The sequence below is a fragment of the Podarcis tiliguerta genome (genome assembly GCF_965153285.1).
Source record: "Podarcis tiliguerta genome assembly, chromosome: 1".
NCBI classification, from domain to species: Eukaryota; Metazoa; Chordata; class Lepidosauria; order Squamata; family Lacertidae; genus Podarcis; species Podarcis tiliguerta.
In genome coordinates, this window is record NC_139534.1 from 128,923,316 (window position 1) to 128,943,489 (window position 20,174).

General features: G+C 47.9%; 1 protein-coding gene across 1 annotated transcript; it reads right to left on the reverse strand.

Annotated features, from left to right (window-relative positions):
- Positions 1–6,138: 6,138 nt before the first annotated feature.
- On the reverse strand, positions 6,139–20,174 carry CCDC198 (coiled-coil domain containing 198). Its single transcript, XM_083439524.1, has 6 exons — positions 19,544–20,174; positions 16,810–16,892; positions 11,706–11,792; positions 10,325–10,414; positions 8,398–8,560; positions 6,139–6,968 (listed from the first exon to the last, which is right to left on the reverse strand). Exons 1-6 carry the CDS (start codon positions 19,767–19,769, stop codon positions 6,721–6,723), a joined length of 897 nt encoding a protein of 298 aa, XP_083295650.1. The 5' UTR covers positions 19,770–20,174; the 3' UTR covers positions 6,139–6,720.

A 20,174-nucleotide genomic window follows, 5' to 3' on the forward strand; every position in this document is an offset into this window, starting at 1 on the left:
GCATGTCATGAAACATTTTAACTTCAATTACTTCTTAATATGCTAGCTCTCTACATACAGAAAGTTTATCATTTTTGCGCTTGCATATTTAACTGTTCCCCCACGGTAACCTCTCGTCTAAAATCCAAAGTGCCATAATCCTGAACAATCTGTCCCTGTGCATTTTAGTAATATTTAATCTGTAGACTGTATTTTTTCTTCCCAGCTGGCTGAAGTCCTCCAGAACTCCACTACTGAGTCCACTTCAAATACAATCTTGAGCATGCTGTGTACATCTTTCCTGTTTTGGAAGAATGCTGCTTGAAGTATTAGTAACTGTAGCAAAACAGTACTGGGACCATGTTTGAGGTACTCATCTATTCCCAATTTCAGAAGGCAAAAGGCGTGTTCTGAAGGGCTGTTGCAGCAGCAATATGAGGTTTTATATATATATATATATACAAAAAGTTTCAACTAACAAATCAGTTTCTAATGTTTTCTCCAAAAGAGATTTGTCTTCAAGTACAAAAACATTCTTTGCAGTCCTGACAATTGCATTGCATCAAATCACTGTGAGGGGAAAAACGTGATTCAGATAATGTTAATTAGTTGAAAACTTCAAGCAGATATCAAAACAAAAAATACAGCTGATTTTGCCTTGGTTTTTTCCTGTTGCTGGATGACAGTGCTGCATTTCTGTATTTAATTTGAAGTAGCCAATGGCTGTAAGGGATGCGGGTGGCGCTGTGGGTTAAACCACAGAGCCTAGGGCTTGCCAATCAGAAGGTCGCCGGTTCGAATCCCCGCAACAGGGTGAGCTCCCATTGCTCGGTCCCAGCTCCTGCCAACCTAGCAGTTCGAAAGCACACCAGTGCAAATAGATAAATAGGTACTGCTCCAGTGGGAAGGTAAACTGCGTTTCCATGCGCTGCTCTGGTTCGCCAGAAGCGGCTTAGTCATGCTGGCCACATGACCCGAAAGCTGTATGCCGGCTCCCTTAGCCAATAAAGCGAGATGAGCGCCGCAACCCCAGAGTCGGTCATGACTGGACCCTGGCTGTAAGGACTATCTGCCATAATATGTAGTGGTTACCTCTCTCATCTGTGGTTTTGCCTACCGTTCTGTATCCCGGTAACCCCAAAAGTGAAGTGGTAATCTGCCCCTTTCTGCAGCTGCTTAGCATAGCCTCTGAATATCCGAATATCTTGGACTACAGCCCCAAGAAGCAACAGACTGATGGAGGGCTATAGTCCCAAGTCTCATGGAGGACACCAGGTTGGACAAGGCTAGATTTAGTATGTTGAATTTTCAGTGCACACTGCCCTTTGCCATTAAAGCAGAGTGACTTGCTTCCAAGTTCCCCAAAATGCTGAGTCCATGAGTTCCAGAATAAAAAAAAATGGTTTATTTTTCCAGATCGCACTGTTCGTTGTTAAAGATCCATGCTTTCCCTACTTGTTAGGTTCTCAAAGTCATCTGGTTGGTCAACGTTGGAAACAGGATGTTGGTCTTGACCAGGGATTCCCAAACTTTGATCTCCAGCTGTTTTTGGACTACAATTCCTGACCACTGGTCCTGCTAGCTAGCTAATGCATTGAAATTAATGGGGTGGAATAATGTAATGACAATGTAATTTACATAATTAGGTCAATTACGTGATATGGCTACAGCAGCCAGTGAAATGAATAATAAAGTTTTTGGCTGAAGTCGGACTGCAGAGGAATGGAAGCAGCGTTGCTTGTGAGAAGTGGAGAGCAGAACAGAAAACTGTGTCTCCCTGCATCCCTACTGACTCATGTAAGAAACTCTTAAGAAGCACATCTGGTTTCCATGCATCCCACTTGGTCTTTAAAACAGGACCTCTGGGGAATCAAGATCTAGAGAAAACTGAGCCAGAAGTGACATGATCAAAGCCCATCAAGTTATACGTGGCGTGGAGGAAGTGGATAGAAAAACCCACATAATATCCCGTTCCTCCAAAAATTGGCTCGGGATCAGGAGAACCCCTGGAACAACACATGGGGGGGGGAATAGAGCGGGGGATTGCCGCATGTGGCCAGCTGGAATGTTAGCACAGACGGGATAATGCAGCGCTGAATTGTCATAGTGCTATGTTGAATTGGGCATCCAATGAAACAGAAGGTTGGAAGATACAGGACAGAAAATAAAGAACTTCACGTGCCACATTTTAAACAATGGAATTCATTTCCTCAGGAGGCAGTGATGGCAACCAGTTTGGATGGCTTTGAACAAGGACTGGACGAATTCATGGAGGGGAAGGCTGTCAATGGCTGCTAGCCACAATGACTATGGTCTGCCTCCACAGTCAGAGGCAGTGATGTTTCTGAATACAATGGTAAAAAAGGTAAAGGGACCCCTGACCATTAGGTCCAGTCGTGACCGACTCTGGGGTTGCGATGCTCATCTCGCTTTATTGGCCAAGGGAGCCGGCGTACAGCTTCCGGGTCATGTGGTCACCATGACCAAGCTGCTTCTGGCGAACCAGAGCAGCGCACTGAAACGCCGTTTACCTTCCTGCTGGAGCGGTACCTATTTATCTACTTGCACTTTGACGTGCTTTTGAACTGCTAGGTTGGCAAGAGCAGGGACCGAGCAACGGGAGCTCACCCCGTCGTGGGGATTCGAACCACCGACCTTCTGATCGGCAAGTCCTAGGCTCTGTGGTTTAACCCACAGTGGCACCCGCGTCCCCTGTACAGTGGTACCTCGGGTTAAGTACTTAATTTGTTCTGGAGGTCCGTTCTTAACCTGAAACTGTTCTTAACCTGAAGCACCACTTTAGCTAATGGGGCCTCCTGCTGCTGCCACGCCGCTGGAGCCCGATTTCTGTTCTTATCCTGAAGCAAAGTTCTTAACCTGAAGCACTATTTCTCAGTTAGCGCAGTGTGTAACCCGAAGCGTATGTAACCTGAGGTACCACTGTACCAGTAGCTAGAAACCACAGGAGAGGAGAGGGCTGTTGTGCCCTGCTTGTGGTCTTTCCATGGAGGCATCTCATTGACCATGGTTGAGGGTGGACTGCGATGGGCCATGGACCCAATCCAGCAGGCTCTTCTCACATTCCTATGAGACTTCTGCCAGTGCCAACTTCAGGAAGAAGGAGGTTTGCTGGTGGAAGATAAACTGCAAGGATCGGATTAGACACCCACCCAGGCCATCAACCAAATCACGGCAGTCGGTCTTAACAAATTGAGAGGAAGGCAGCATAAGGGTAGCTCGCAGTTTCAGCGTGGCGAGTTATCTTCATCTAAAGCATTTAGCCTGACGTTTCTTATCTGAGAAGAGAGTCGGTTCTAGGCTTTCTTCACCTGGCGTTGGGTTACTTAAACGGCTTGCGAGGAAAGGAAACATTCCGTCAAGGTTAAATGCCAGCTACTTACATATTGATTCACTGAAATGAAGCCGGATCTCTTTCTCTCCTTTTCAAAACACATGCCAGTTCCCTTCCCAGCCCTTATACAGAAATAAATACTATTTTTCACTTTTGGACAGTTGCTTATTCCTTTGTTCAAAAAGCCCATTAGTTTCCTTTATTTGAGCCAGGTCAAAAACATAGAGAGGCATTTCACTCCAACCTCACCTAGGAGTGCCGGAACCCTTACCTGGGGGGTGAAGGGAACGGAACAGGAAATCATGAAAACATCAATAATAATAATAATTTATTATTATACCCCACCCATCTGTCTGGGCTTCCCCAGCCACTCTGGGCGGCTTCCAAAAAAATATTAAAATACTATAATACATCAAACATTAAAAGTTTCCCTAAACAGGGCTGCCTTCAGATGTCTTCTAAAAGTCTGGTAGTTATTTTTCTCTTTGACATCTGGTGGGAGGGCGTTCCGCAGGGCGGGTGCCACTACCGAGAAGGCCCTCTGCCTGGTTCCCTTTAACTTGGCTTCTCGCAGTGAGGGAACCACCAGAAGGCCCTTGGAGCTGGACCTCAGTGTCCGGGCAGAACGATGGGCGTGGAGACGCTCCTTCAATTATACTGCACCGAGGCCATTTAGGGCTTTAAAGGTCAGCGCCAGCACTTTGAATTGTGCTCGGAAACGTCCTGGGAGCCAATGTAGGTCTTTCAAGACCGGTGTTATGTGGTCTCGGCGGCCGCTCCCAGTCACCAGTCTAGCTCCCATGTTCTGGATTAGGTGGCTCGAGGTATCTGCAAATATTTCAGAGTTATATGTGCAGTGGGGCATCCCCTCGCTTTTCTCCCCCACCACCCCTGCGCTTAAAATTGGCTCGGGTGCTCAGGAGATCCCCTGGAACAGCACACAGGGGGACTTGAGTTTGGAATCATACAGTGATTAATACCATGTGGCAAGCACACACAGGATGTATGTCACACAAAGCTGAATTACACCAGTGGTTCCCAAACCTTTGCGGGTCACTGCTGCCCTGGTTCCATAAACTCACCCCAAGTGCCCCCTAATCTACCCTATAGAAAGCATAGTACCCAGAACAGCAGTTTGCACAACCCACTAAGGAAGATAATAGTGACGCGCAGCGTAAATTAATGATGCAGAGTTTTAAAGAATAAAAGCTTTACTGAGTTAAAATAAACTTCTTCATAAACAGCATGATTCAAACCAGTTTGCACACAATGCCAAAGTCTTACCACGTTTTAGAACCAGTTCAAGCTTGAGAGCCCAAGTCAGGTAGTTCTTACCATTCAGTGTTGCCAAGATTAATAAACGCTGCAGGTTGCTGAGCTGTCATGGCTTTTGCTCCTTGCTGCACCGGTACGTGGCCTCACCACTGGACCTTCAGTCCCTTCGAGGTCCTCATCAACAACACCCTGATTTTCCAGCTTTAGCAATTCGCCATCCATAAAACGCTGGACCCATAACCTGACTAACTTTAGTACAGTGGTACCTCGCAAGACGAATGCCTCGGAAGATGAAAAACTCGCAAGACGAAAGAGTTTTTCGTTTTCTGAGTTGCTTCGCAAGACGGATTTCCCTATAGGCTTGCTTCGCAAGACGAAAACGTCTTGCGCCTTTTTTAAAAAGCCGTCAATGCATTCCTATGGGAAACCGTCAATGCACAGTGGTGCTTCGCAAGACGAAAAAATTCATAAGACGAAAAAACTCGCAGAACGAATTAATTTCGTCTTGCGAGGCACCACTGTGAGCCCAAATGATTGTGCAGTCCCAGCACTTGCCAGCCTGCTTTGCTGCTTCTGCTCTCATGTGTCTTTGTCACATGACAAATAGCACCATAAAATTCAAAACAGTAACAATTAATTGCATATTTATTCAAAACACACATAAAATGATTTCGTTTCATTCAACCAAAGTGCTTGACCAGTGATGCTAGCTTTTCAAAGACTGATAGTGATTTACACTGCTTTTTTCGGCTTGGAATGGGCCAGAGAGCAGTTCTTGCACCTCTCGGGTGGGTACCATTGTGAGCTGGCGCTCCCCCAGCCCACTCTTGCCTTTACATGCTTCAGAGAAGCCCAACATAAACACTTCAAGTCAAAATGGAAGCTGGCCAGTGTGTGCGAGTCTACACCTTTTTTCTTTTTAGATCTATGACTCTACCTGGCTCCTAGCCGCTCCTACCCACAATTGGTCACATATTTCCTTTTCTTCAATCCCTCTCCAGTGTAGTGGCGGCAGGATTTAAGCTTTCCAGCCAGGGCTCTACCTTTGCATGAGAACCCTTCCGAGCTGCCCTAGACATCCGCCTGAATCGAAGAAAATGAAGGCAGGGGCTCGTTTATTTGAGCTGCACCAGAACCAGGAGTGACTCCCAAACCAGCTAGGTTGACAGCTTGCTGTAGCTTTGAGCAGCTCTGCTAAAATGGTAACTCTCCACTCAACAGGTAATTATCTCAGGTAGCTGGGATGGCAAAAGTCTCCACCAGAAATCGTGGAGAGGCGCTGCGACAACAGACCATACTCAGCTGAGCTTGAATAAAGGCTGTTAAATGTGCTTATCTCAGCAGAGCCCTGCAGCAAAACCTGTGGTTCCCATGCCACTTAGTTTAGTTATTGACCAAGCCATGCCAACAGCTGAACCAGGGTTTTATCATTTTATTTTATTATTAAATTTGTATCTCGCCCGTCTGCCCAAAGGAGCCCAAGGTGGCAAACATAGCAAATGTTAAAACAATTCAGTTTAAAATAAAACACATTTAAAACATTTAGAAACCATTTTAAACCATTGAGAACATATAACAACATTGAAAAGCAATCACATTTCCCTCGCAGCTCCTAATGTCAAGGTCTCTTGGCCCTCAAAGGCCTGGGTAAACAGGGATGCCTTTAAATTTCTCCTGAAAGTCGGGGAGGGAGGGAGAGAGAGAGAGAGACTCAGTTGACCAGGGAAGGCATTACACAATGAGACCACCACAAAGAAGGCCCTGTCATTGGGTCAATGCCAACCAGGAAGCATCAAGAACAGGGCCTCCCCTGGTCACTCCTGCAGGTCCTTTGGTCTCGAGCCATTGAGGGCTTTGTAATAATACTTAGCATTGGTATAACACTTCCAAGTATGCCCAATGCTTCACACACCTACCCTGTAAGGTAAGATGTTGAACCCCCCCCCCCCCATTTTGCAGAGCAAGAGAGTAGCTTGCGAGTCCCTTGCAGAAGTGAGATGAGAGTGTGCCAGTCTCTCAGCCGCCAGGACACCTTCCTTGTTGGCTAGAAGGCTCGCTCCATCTTCCTCGCTAACCTGACCTTCCCTCTGGCGGCTTTCTGGGGACTCTCTAGCTCAGAACTCTCTATCAAAAAACTCGTCGAACAGAGCAATCCTCTCCGTCTTAGTCCTCACTAAGGCTGGTCTCCGGCGAGGTTTCCCCAAGTCGCCTTCCCAGTTCTCGGAGTCCGTGCTTGATGCATCCCAGAAAGATTCCCTTCTTGCCTGCTGCTTTAGCAACCATGTCTCCACTTTACCCCTCTGTCCCTGGTGGGGTTCAGAAGGTCCAAGCTCTTTTGGAAATTCGCCGCTCCACCGATCGCCTAATAAAAAGAAACAGGAAGCTCTACTGCATTGGGTATCTGATCGCCACAGGAAGCTTAATAACAACACTGTAATGGGTTTGGCTACCTTGGAGTGGCTCATTGATTGCAGTAGTTTTTGCCTAGAGGAAGAGTGGGGAATCCCAGGATTGGGGGCTCAATGCAGCCCTCCAGGGCTCTCTACCAGGCCCTTGGAACTGTCCCCTGGTTCTGTTTTGTACCTGAAATGTGTTTGCTTGCTTGGAATGTGTCCTGGAACTCTGAGAATGCCTCTTCCTTGCCTCGGTGGAAGCCAGAGCAGGGGTGTTTGGATGTGTGAGCAGAAACTAGCCTTCAGTACAAATTTGCATCCATTGATCCGCCCCCTTTTGCCTCTGCCCCCACCTGCCCCTGGTGCATGACCCTGGGAAGGATGCCCAGAAACAAATGTGGTCCTCGGGTGTCAGGAATAAGCCAGCGCCAAGCAAAAGTTTGCAGCTAACTGCAGAAAATAGCCAGGATCAGAGAGGTTGCTTTGATGTTAGTCAGACAGAGGAAAGCTGCATACTCTGGCTCCTCCTGACCTTGACATACAAGCTGATAAGACAGTAACGGAGAACAGGCTAGAACACAGTCAAAGCTCGCCAGAAGCACAAACAGGCAGGAAAGAGTTATGAGACAGCCTCTCAGAGAATGGGGAAGAGGCGGGAGCTGAGGTCCGAGGTCTCGGGGAATGGGAGGGTTGCAAGATAGGAAGTAAAACACAAGACATAAGAAGCAAAAGTTCAGTTGCTTCTGGCCATGTGGGAGGCAGTCTTCAGAAGGGTCATCTTGACTGATGATGGCGGCAGCCGTGTTAAGTCGTCCGGAGCTATCTGTTTGATTTGACAATAAATCATCCTTTTTAATTAACTACGCTTACTGTGTTATCAAGCCGGGGACTGGACTTCTGACATCGGAGTGGAAAATATTTTCCCACCTTCTGCCTTGTCGCCCGATGACAATCAGGAAAGTCACAAAATGGCACTTGGTGGCTTGTGGGCATTTGACCTGAATGCCGATATATCTTGCAGTTCTGGGACTTGCTGTCTGATCAGCATATGCGGCAGACACGTGAGAAAGTGGTTCACTTCCGGAAGTATTTGTGGATGTAAATGCAATTACTGGACGAAAGTCCTTACATGTCCAGAGCTGGCACTGCTCAGTCTTTTTGTGGGAGGTGATGCTAACTTAACAGTTCAAATCACTTAAGGAGTTCTCTTTGACTAGTGGCCAGGCTCATAGTAACAAGCTATTGGAAGGCTCTGGAGCGTGCTTCTTTGACAAATTGTTACACTAAACTACAGTGGACGCTTGGGTTGCGGGAAGTGGTGTCTTAATTACATGGCAGTGTGAACCACAGCAGGTTGCTTAAACCGGAAAACCTGCTCAGCTCCCCAGTATCACTTACCGTGGTCTCCGTCAAATGTCTGGTCACGCTCAAGGGCGAGAAGCTCCTCATCTTCGGAGCTATTATTTCCCGGCACACACCCAAGAGTTTCGCTGATGCTGAGGTCCCTCGCTTTTGGCTTGTTAAGTCTTGCCTCCTGCTGCAAGCATCTCTTCAGTTCTGCCTGGGTTAATAAATAGCTAGTTATATGCACAGGAGGGCCTTAAGCAGGTCTAGCAGTCTTTCGCTCTCCCCAGGGGAACCTGGGAGCTGTAGTGCAGCTGCCGGAGGGTTGCGGTCGGAATCCTCCCCAAACTACAGTTCCCATGATCCTTTGAGGGATGCTGCACCAATTCAGGAGGAATAAATTTGACCTTCGTTTTTACATCCAAAGGATGCAGCAGGTCGCTTGCTCTAACTAAAGGGTGGTGCAGTGTTTGAACTGTAAGCATTATTGCAGTTTTGAAAAGAAAATAGGCTTCCTGCTTCAGAAATAAGAAGAATAATTATTATCATTTTGATTTTGTTTCCTTCACCCTAAGGTCTCGGGGCAAGTCGCAACGAATACAGGTCACAATTAAAAAGAGATTGCAATGCTGTTTTAACCCATGTGTGCATTTAATTGGTAGATCATTTGACTTTGGGTGGAATTCAAAGTAGTGCTGCACTGGCACAAAGATTTCTGCTTGCCTGGTGAGACGATCACACCTCACCTTCACCCTGCGTGCTATTCTGGGTGTTATCTCAACTTCCTGGAGCCAATTTGGGGGGGGGTGCAGTGCGTGGAGGAGAGAGGAGACATGTTTAGCCTGTAGAAGAGGAGGTTAAGGGGTGATATGATAGCCATGTTCAAATATATAAAAGGATGTCACATAGAGGAGGGAGAAAGGTTGTTTTCTGCTGCTCCAGAGAAGCGGACACGGAGCAATGGATCCAAACTACAAGAAAGAAGATTCCACCTAAACATTAGGAAGAACTTCCTGACAGTAAGAGCTGTTTGACAGTGGAATTTGCTGCCAAGGAGTGTGGTGGAGTCTCCTTCTTTGGAGGTCTTTAAGCAGAGGCTTGACAACCATATGTCAGGAGTGCTCTGATGATGTTTCCTGCTTGGCAGGGGGTTGGACTCGATGGCCCTTGTGGTCTCTTCCAACTCTATGATTCTATGATTCTCTATTACACTTGCACACGTTGCATTGGCTGCCGCTAGCACAACTATGCAGCTGGATCTGGCCCTAAGGATGCAGTCCTATGGAGGTTACCTGGGAGTAAATCCCACCAAACCCACTTCTGATTTGGACCTGTATAAAAGGTAAAGGGACCCCTGACCATTAGGTCCAGTCGTGACCGACTCTGGGGTTGTGGCGCTCATCTCGCTTTATTGGCTGAGGGAGCCGGCATACAGCTTCCGGGTCATGTGGCCAGCATGACTAAGCCGCTTCTGGCGAACCAGAGCAGAGCACGGAAACGCCGTTTACCTTTCCACCAGAGCGGTACCTATTTATCTACTTGCACTTGACGCGCTTTCAAACTGCTAGGTTGGCAGGAGCTGAGACAGAGCAATGGGAGCTCACCCCGTCGCAGGGATTCGAACCGCCGACCATCTGATCAGCAAGTCCTAGGCTCTGTGGTTTAACCCACAGCGCCACCCGCATCCCTTGGACCTGTATACAGTCGCGCTATAAAAAAACCCCCTTAAATCGGTCAAATAAAACGAATCGATTAAAATCTGCTTAATGGGATTGACTTCTCTACAATTAATGGAATTGATAAGCAGCTGAATGTCATAAGCCTATGGTTATGGCAGTGAATCCATTCAGAATGATACCATCTCTTATCACGGTCCCTCCTGCAGTGGTGTTCTCTAATGCACAAAACGGAAGTTCCATTGTTTTACTTAATTATCCACGTCTCCCTCTTAAATCCACCAAGGGCATCCCATGGCCGTTACCTCTTTCTTTTGTTCCAGCATCTTCATCTTCAGTAGATACTGCCGTCTTCCAGCAGGGTGCTGAACAGTCTTCCCTCCTTTATCTTGCTCCTTCCAAGGGAAAAGGAGGGGGGAAGAGACCCATATTTTGCAAAACAAACTCATGATTCCATCGCGATCCTATCCATCACTCGTTGGGCAAGGTGAACAAGGGTATTTGTAGCTGACGCAAAAAACACGCTCGACTGGTGTTCTATTCTCATGCTCTCTAAAATCAAAGATTCTTAGGTGGTGATATAAGGATGATGGATCACTGTTTCTGGTCTGTTGCAGGTTTGCATGCGTACATTCATAAATCTGAATCCGGTTTCTGAATTAATCTGTGGGTTTTTATCTTTCTTTTTGTAAAAAAAAAAAAAAAAAAGCCCACAAGAAAATTCTTATTTAAATTCATACTTACATATGTATTTACTTAAATCCATGCATCTAATCTCCAAATACATTCATTCCTAAATGTGTTTTATCCTAAAATGCACACTCTTTAAATGTATTTGGGGGGTGAGAAATGTATTGCAAAATTCAGAGAAATGTAAAAAACCAAAGGATCGTTATGTTCCAATCTGTGACTTAGGGCCAGGAAGTGCAAACGAGACCAATTTGCTTTAAAATGCAAAAAAAAATTATCCATTCATCCCTAGTGTGAGTATAAGCATAGTTCTTCCTGGGAATGGGCAAGCAATGGGCATAGGAACTGGTTTGCTGAAGCAAAACCTGGTCCAACTAGTGAGTATTTGCAACCATGGGACATAGGAAGCAGATTCCCACGCTAAAGTTCTACATATTATGTCTCTGGAGGAAGTATGTGTTGAGGATTATTAAACTGAAAAAGATTGAAGCATTGGCCTAAATTAGGAAAGTTTAATCCCCTCCTCAAAAAGAGGGCACGGAAATTAAACAGCCCTATTGGATGGGCAGGCCATTCTCTCTCTCAGGGTTTTCCAAACTTGGGTCTTCAGCTGTTTTTGGACTACAATCCCCATCATCCCTGACCACTGGTCCTGCTAGCCAGGGATGATGGGATGATGGGAGCTGTGGTCCAAAAACAGCTGGAGACCCAAGTTTGGAAAACCCTGGTCTATCTGGGAAAGGGGACATCTAGCCTTCCAGGTGTTGCTGGACGCCCAGCACCCCTGGCCAGCATGGCCAATGGTCAGGGATGATGGGGGTTCATGCCCAAGCAGAGCTGTGCATGTGCTTGATATGATACTTCCATTACCAGAATGTTAACCGCACCTCCTTAAAAACTGCTAACTGCAGCATGCGGTTGGATACTAAGATTACCCTGTACTTACAGCATAAACGTTTCCCTCCATCCTTCCTTCCTTCAGGAACTTCTACCAACCTTTGCTTTGTATGCTATTCCTCCACACGGCAGGCTTAAGAACTTGTCTGCAGGGATGTCCTTTGCAAGAATGAAAGGCTCCAACTTCTGCAAAGCCAAGAAGAGAGAGTTGGACTGTTCAACACTGTTTTGCTTTGAGGAAGGTAAATGGCGTTTCCGTGTGCAGCTCAGGCTTGCCAGAGCAGCAATGTCACGCTGGCCACGTGACCCGGAAGTGTCTCTGGACAGCGCTGGCCCTTGGCCTCTTTGAGTGAGATGGGCACACAACCCTAGAGTCTGTCAAGACTGGCCCGTACGGGCAGGGGTACCTTTACCTTTTTATGTATGTATGTAGAAATAAGTAATGAGACAACCAGAACTCCCTTCTTAATCAGTGTTGTTTTGTGCGTTGGTTCTGTATGTTGAAGGGAAGCAGGACCCTGTCAGCTGTCACTGTCTCCCAAACATGGTAAATTCTGCTCTAAGGTTCTTTCAGCCAGATGCCTCTTCAGTAAAGCATCTTTGCCATCCGCCCAGCCCTGAAATGGCTCTGAGGTGGCCAGGGGACGGGACCCAGAATGGAGGGCATTGAGAGGCGGCAAGACCTTTCTGGAGCCCTTCTGAGCTCCTGAGACCTCGGGCGCCCGCCATAGCAGGTATCTTTCAGGAGAGGAGTGCTTTTCAATATTTGTATACAGTGTTGAAAGGAAACAGCTAATCAGTGGGATCGGAGGAGAGATAAGGGATGCTAGCCGAGGCTGCCTGGGAGGGGACAGGTAAAAGCCCATGGATCCTCAGGATTTTTACATTGGGTCACCCCAAAATCATCCCAAATCAGATCACATAGCACGTCCATGGCTACAACCTGCACCCAAAAAATCACGCACCCACTGTTGTGTGGGGCCGCAATGGCGCAAAAATGTGGTTACAAAGCACAGATCCACATGGATTCTCAGGATTTTTGCATTTGTTGTTGTTGTTTAGTCGTTTAGTCGTGTCCGAGTCTTCGTGACCCCACGGACCAGAGCACGCCGGGCACTTCTGTCTTCCACTGCCTCCCGCAGTTTGGTCAAACTCATGCTGGTAGCTTCAAGAACACTGTCCAACCATCTTGTCCTTCGTCCCCTTCTCCTTGTGCCCTCCATCTTTCCCAACATCAGGGTCTTTTCCAGGGAGTCTTCTCTGCTCATGAGGTGGCCAAAGTATTGGAGCCTCATCTTCAGGATCTGTCCTTCTAGTGAGCACTCAGGGCTGATTTCCTTCAGAATGGAGAGGTTGGATCTTCTTGCAGTCCATGGGACTCTCAAGAGTCTCCTCCAGCACCAGAATTCAAAAGCATCAGTTCTTCGGCGATCAGCCTTCTTTATGGTCCAGCCCTCACTTCCATACATCAATACTGGGAGAACCATAGCTTTAACTATACGGACCTTTGTTGGCAAGGTGATGTCTCTGCTAAATTCACCATCAGATCACATGTCTGTGGCCACAGCTTGAACCACAAAAATAATACATCCACTGTTTCGTTCAGAATATTTCCCCCCCTTGTTTCCCTCCTCTAAAAACTATGTGCATCTTATGGTCAGGTGCATCTTATGGAGCAAAAAATACGGTACCTTGCAGGACTGCGGATGTTTAGGATCAGAGTTTTCTATCCCATCTGTCCCTCTGCAGAAACTGCCTTCTGAGTGTGGACACTAGGTGGCAGCACCTAACACTGCATAGCTAACTTCAAACCATTTTGCCCAGGCACCCAGGGAGGAAAATCTGCCAGCTGCTCAGTTCAGCTGGAACGCTCTTCACAAATCATAACTTTTCCTTACACATAAGAACATCGGAGGCTGCACTGCACTGACGGGCAGTGGAACTCCAGGGTTCCAGGCAAGGATCTCTCCCAGCCCTACCTGGAGATGGCAGGAATTGAACCCAGCACCTCCTGCGTGCAAAGAAGGTGCTCTGCCGCTCAGCTGCAACCCTTCTTTTTGGGCATACGCAAAAACATAAAAGGGCGAGACCAGAGGTTGGCAAGGCTTACCGGGCATGGGCTGGGTGACTCCCACGGAAATCCTCCGTAGGCCAGGCCAGTGCAGCGTGACCTACACCTGTGCAGAAGTGATTTCCGGAGCTGTAAATGTGATCAATTACAATACAGTGGTACCTCGGATTACATACGCTTCGGGTTACAGACTCCGCTAACCCAGAAATATTACCTCAGGTTAAGAACTTTGCTTCAGGATGAGAACAGAAATCGTGCTCTGGCAGTGCGGCAGTGGCAGCAGGAGGCCCCATTAGCTAAAGTGGTGCTTCAGGTTAAGAACAGTTTCAGGTTAAGTACGGACCTCCGGAATGAATTACGGTAAGTACTTAACCTGAGGTACCACTGTACAGTGGTACCTCGGGTTACAAACGCTTCAGGTAACAGACTCCGCTAACCCAGAAATATTACCTCGGGTTAAGAACTTTGCTTCAGGATGAGAACAGAAATCGGGCTCCGGCGGCGCGGCAGCAGCAGGAGGCCCCATTAGCTAAAGTGGTGCTTCAGGTTAAGAACAGTTTCAGGTTAAGAACAGACCTCCGGAATGAATTAAGTACTTAATCTGAGGTACCACTGTACAGAGTGAACCCTCTGCAGGGAAGAGCCCTGGACAATCCCACACTCATTTCCGTCATAACTTTCCCAGCTGGGAAAAAAACCCCTACTTTGGTTTTTCTTTGGCCAATTGGTTTGTATTGCTAGGGTCTAAAATATTTATCCCTGTGCTTTTACTGTTCTTTGTGGCAACCGCGTAGAGTGGCTGGCCAACCAGGTCAGATGGGTGGCATTTAAAATGGATTGGTTCTGGTGATGATATAGCTTTCTAGCTGCTTGATCAGTGTGTGTGAATAAGAAGGGCTTCCGATTCTGCTATATGCTGCATCAGAGATCCTCACACACAGCTGTGAGGAATCTGCATGGGATCCAGGGCCGGAAGTCCTCCTGGGAACGCCTTTTGCGGTCTTCTTCCAGCCTACTCACCCCCGAGACTTTCAAAGCCCGAGGAAGTAGGCCGAGCAAAAGGAATCAGCAAGCCAGCTAAAAGCATCTGGTGGGATCTCGTATGAAAAGGGACGAGTGCCACACTGGAAGAAAAGGCAAAGGAGCGAAAGAGAGGCAGCCCTTCAAAGGGATCTTGTCAAGAGAACGGTAACGGGGATCTCTCCAGGGAGAAGATTCCTGCGGGCACCCGCATCATTCGATATGGCTTTGAGGGACGTTTGCCAGGACGTGGGCCTGTGAATTTCAATCTCAACTGCGCAACGGCTGTTTTAAGGGACCAGTTATTGCCTTCAGGGGACCTGTCATCACGAAAGCTTCCCGTTAGCTGCTGCACTAACCATGTCGCCAAATTAACTTCGGCGCGAGTGCTAAACCGGATAGCGTACTGAGGAAACTTGAAAGCATGAGAGTCACATTTCCTTCTAGGCTTTGAAAAAGGATTCGGCAAATTCGAGGAGAAGCCCATGGGCGGCTTCTAATGAATAGACGTATAAAGCTATGGTTTTCCTAGTAGTGATGTATGGAAGTGAGAGCTGGACCATAAAGAAGGCTGATCGCCGAAGAATTGGTGCTTTTGAATTCTGGTGCTGGAGGAGACTCCTGAGAGTCCCATGGACTGCAAGAAGATCCAACCACTCCATTCTGAAGGAAATCAGCCCTGAGTGCTCACTGGAAGGACAGATCCTGAAGCTGAGGCTCCAATACTTTGGCCACCTTATGAGAAGAGAAGACTCCCTGGAAAAGACCCTGATGTTGGGAAAGAAGGAGAGCACAAGGAGAAGGGGGCAACAGAGGACGAGATGGTGGGACAGTGTTCTCGAAGCTACAAACATGAGTCTGACCAAACTGCGGGAGGGAGTGGAAGATAGGAGTGCCTGGCTGCTCTGGTCCATGGGGCCACGAAGTCGGACACGACTAAAGGACTAAACAACAACAACAATATTGCACAAGTTATGTGAATTCGCCACAGTGGGAAGCGAGATGAATTGGGTGGGGTTTGGCAGAAGGTGAACTGCAGCACAACGGAAACGGCGGTGTGCTTGACAGATACAGGGTAGAAAGGAGAATGATGCCTTCTAACATCCCGTGCCGAGAGCCTTGGGCCACGTTCAGCCAGTTCCACCCCTCCTCACTAGTCATGGACTAGCTGGATGCTGGGGGGGGGGACCTGCTGGGGAACCCCCAAGGGAAGAAGGCTCAGAGCCTGGAGAGTGGTGATGGGGCGGCAATGAGTGGTCAGAGGGAGAAGAGGGAGGAGACTGGGAGGAGGTGGTGTCAGCAGCTGAAGGGGTAACAGGACTCAGTGAGCAGGATGAGTCGGTGGCAGAGAGCAGTCCAGAATCAGAGGGTCAGGGTCTGGTCTGAGGAGGAATGGTGGGGACTGCCCCAATTTTTCTGAACCTTCCTGAGAACAGGAGGACATTATAGATTTACAACAGTGGTTTGCAGAAGGGCATAGTTCAGAGGTTGCAGAGGGCAGAAGCTGGGAAATATTGGAAGAGGAACAGCAAGAAGAATAAGAAGCACCAGGGGAGAGACAGCTGATAGACATCATCATCATCATCATCATTTATTTTTTATACCCCGCCCATCTGGTTCGGTTTCCCCAGCCACCCTGGGCAGCTCCCAATATTATTAAAAACACAATAAGATATCAAACATTAAAAACTTCCCTATACAGGGCTGCCTTCAGATGTCTTCTAAAATCAGATAGTTGTTTATTTCCTTGACATTTGATGGGAGGGCGTTCCACAGGGCGGGTGCCACTACTGAGAAGGCCCTCTGCCTGGTTCCCTGTAGCTTGGCTTCTCGCAGTGAGGGAACTGCCAGAAGGCCTCAGCGCTAGACCTCAGTGTCCGGGCCGAACGATGGGGGTGGAGACTCTCCTTCAGTTATACTGTGGGAAGGCCCCACAACTGCTTCATAGGGGCAAGATCTACCGGGATGAGTTGCTGTGCTTCGTAGGCCTGGCCTCCCGAGCTGTTTGTTTCTTTGAATAAAGAGTTAATGTCACAGGCGCCGTGTGAGTTATTGCTGACCTGTTCCTGGCACCCGCCCCTGACGTCACTGGCCTGCTCTGCCCCCTCTTACCTGGGGTCTTCGGGGAGGGTGCTGCTTGATGATGCTTTGTCCTCCCGCTTCCATCTTCAGGTCTAGCGGAACAGACCTTGGCACTTAGAAAGAGGGAGGAAAGAGGAGCATCTTTATCACAGGAGTTTCTGCGAAAGGCTTTTGAATAAATAAATAATAACATTTTTAACATGCTTTTTTCCTGAAGTGAGGGCTGAGGAACCCAACTTACTCAATATCCTCCAACATTTCACTGCAGAAGCTAAAGGCATCCTGTGTTTGCATCAACATATAATTTTTACAACAATTTTTAAAATAATAAACAACAACAACAATAATAATAATTTATTATTTATACCCCACCCATCTGGCTGGGCTTTCCCATCCACTCTGGGCGGCTTCCAACAAAATATTAAAATACAGTGGTCTGTTAAACATTAAAAGCTTCCCTAAACAGGGCTGCCTTCAGATGCCTTCTAAAAGTCAGGTGGTAGTTCTTCTCTTTGACATCTGGTGGGAGGATGTTCCACAGGGCGGGTGCCACTACCGAGAAGGCCCTCTGCCTGGTTCCCTGTAACTTGGCTTCTCGCAGTGAGGGAACCTCCAGAAGGCCCTCGGCGCTGGACTTCAGTGTCTGGGCAGAACGATGGAGGTGGAGACGCTCCTTCAGATATACTGGACCGAAGCCGTTTAAGGGCTTTAAAGGTCAGCACCAACACTTTGAATTGTGCTTGGAAATGTACTGAGAGCCAGTTTAGGTCTTTCAGGACTGGTGTTATGTGGTCTCAGCGGCTGCTCCCAGTCACCAGTCTAGCTGCCGCATTCTGGATTAGTTGTAGTTTCCGGGTCACCTTCAAAGGTAGCCCCACATAGAGCACATTGCAGTAGTCCAAGCGGGAGATAACTAGAGCATGCACCACTCTGGCGAGGCAGTCTGTGGGCAGGTAGGGTCTCAGCCTGCGTACCAGATGGAGCTGGTATACAGCTGCCCTGGACACAGAATTGACCTGCGCCTCCATGGACAGCTGTGAGTCCAAAATGACTCCCAGGCTGCGCACCTGGTCCTTCAGGGACACAGTTACCCCATTCAGGACCAGGGAATCCTCCACACCTGCCCGCCTCCTGTCCCCCCAAAACAGTACTTCTGTCTTGTCAGGATTCAACCTCAATCTGTTAGCTGCCATCCATCCTCCAACCGCCTCCAGACACTCACACAGGACCTTCACTGGTTCTGATTTGAAAGAGAGGTAGATCTGGGTATCATCTGCATATTGATGAACACCCAGCCCAAACTCCCTGATGTCTCTCCCAGTGGCTGCATGTAGATGTTGAAAAGCATGGGGGAGAGGACATGGGAGGCCGTGCCTCCTGCATTGCAGGGGGTTGGACTAGATGACCCTCGGGTCCCTTCCGTCTCTACAGTTCTATGATCCAACACCACCATCATACTGACCCTTTTGGCAGTTTGTCTTTGCTTATTAAATTGGCTTGGTTTTTTGTTTTTTTGCTTCATTTTATGCCACCTGCAGGATCTTCGCACGACTTAATAAGGACGGCGTCTAATTTGCAAATTATTCATAACGCCCAGAAATTAGAACTTGGAGAGGGAGAGTGCTTTCTGGGGAAAGTGGCAACCCCAAACAGTCAATTAGCTCTCGAAGATGCAGATCCCCTTGTGTGCAGAACAGAGCTCTCTTCCTCTCACACAGATCCATTTCGCTTTCCTTTTTCTTTTTAACTGAGGGGATGGAGGAAAAGCACAGGAGAGCCCCCCCCCCCAAGCAGCTTCACAGATTTGCTACTATGGCATAATGAGCACGTTAAAACATTTGTGCAAAAAAGAGAGGAGGAAACAACATTTCTGCTTTCTTATACCTTTCTGCCAGGTGTTTTTATGTGAGCTTGCCAAATGCCCAGGACTCATTTGTATTCACCGCCATGTCTTCTTCGGGGGGGGGGGGTAACATTCCCTTTCACGTGCGCAAGGCAGCCTCTACCATGAGATCAACCGGGGGGGGGTGTCGAGGAGAGAGACACCCATGATTCTCCACGCAAGATTATTATTATTTCTCAAAGAAATGTTGGAGGGGATGGAGTTATCCTATCCCCGAACCATCTAAAGGCAATCATGAATAGGGAAGGTTTTATAAAAACATGTTTAATGTTTTATATATATGTTGGAAGCTGCCCAGACTGGCTGGGGCAACCAGGCTGGGGTATATAAACAGTAAAATTATCATTATGCAATGGGATGTCCCTATTCTCATCAGAGAAATATTGGAGGGTATGCTTTTGAATTCTGGTGCTGGAGGAGACTCTTGAGATTCCCATGGACTGCAAGAAGATCAAACCTATCCATTCTGAAGGAAATCAGTCCTGAGTGCTCACTGGATGGACAGATCCTGAAGCTGAGGCTTCAAGACTTTGGCCACCTCCTGAGAAGAGAAGACTCCCTGGAAAAGACCCTGATGTGGGGAAAGATGGAGGGCGCAAGGAGAAGGGGACGACAGAGGACGAGATGTTGGGACAGTGTTCTTGAAGCTACAAGCATGAGTCTGACCAAACTGTGGGAGGCAGTGGAAGACAGGAGTGCCTGGCGTGCTCTGGTCCAGGGGGTCACAAAGAGTCGGACACGACTAAACGACTAAACAACAACAATAATAAGAAATGATATCACTCATCATCATCAGGAAGGCACAATAAAAATGACACCTCTGTCCTTTTCATTACACCCTAAAAAGGAACAAAGAATTACCTGTGGGATATGCCCCTTGTCCCATTTCTCTCAGGGGCGGAAGGTGCCTGTCTGACGCTGGATTCCTCTCCGTCCAGGAGGCAAATGTGTTTCGACTTGTCTCCCCCTGAGGGCTCTGGAACGTGTAGACGGCCACCCTGCCCGGGACCTGGGGCCAGTCCTCTTTCATGGGCATGGGGGCTACTTTAGTCACCTTCCGACGGGCCTTTGAGGAATTCAAGCCCATCTTTCCAGACAGCAGTGGAAAAGAAGTAACAGCCAAGGGCCCCAACTCCCAAAACTGCCCTACATTCCATTCCGCAGGTCCATAAGTGTGGAGTCATCAAAATGGGGGCAAGATCCAAAAGAACAAAACCCGCAGACTGAGAATTCCTCCGTGCAGTGGGGTGACATTTCCAGGTTTGAAGCTGAAGACGAGTTCAAAACACAGAGTTCAATTTCCACCAGGAAGGGTGAAGCCCAAGAAGGGAAAAAAATCGGCAGGTTTTCAGAGCCACTCGTTCGACCGACCACCTTTTGAGATGAAACTGGATTTCTAACGCAATCTACTGATGGTCTCCCAGTGGAATTTTCCCCTCAGGACGCTCCCTGGCGCACAGGAGAGCCAAAAGTGCACCCATTCCCATGGCAA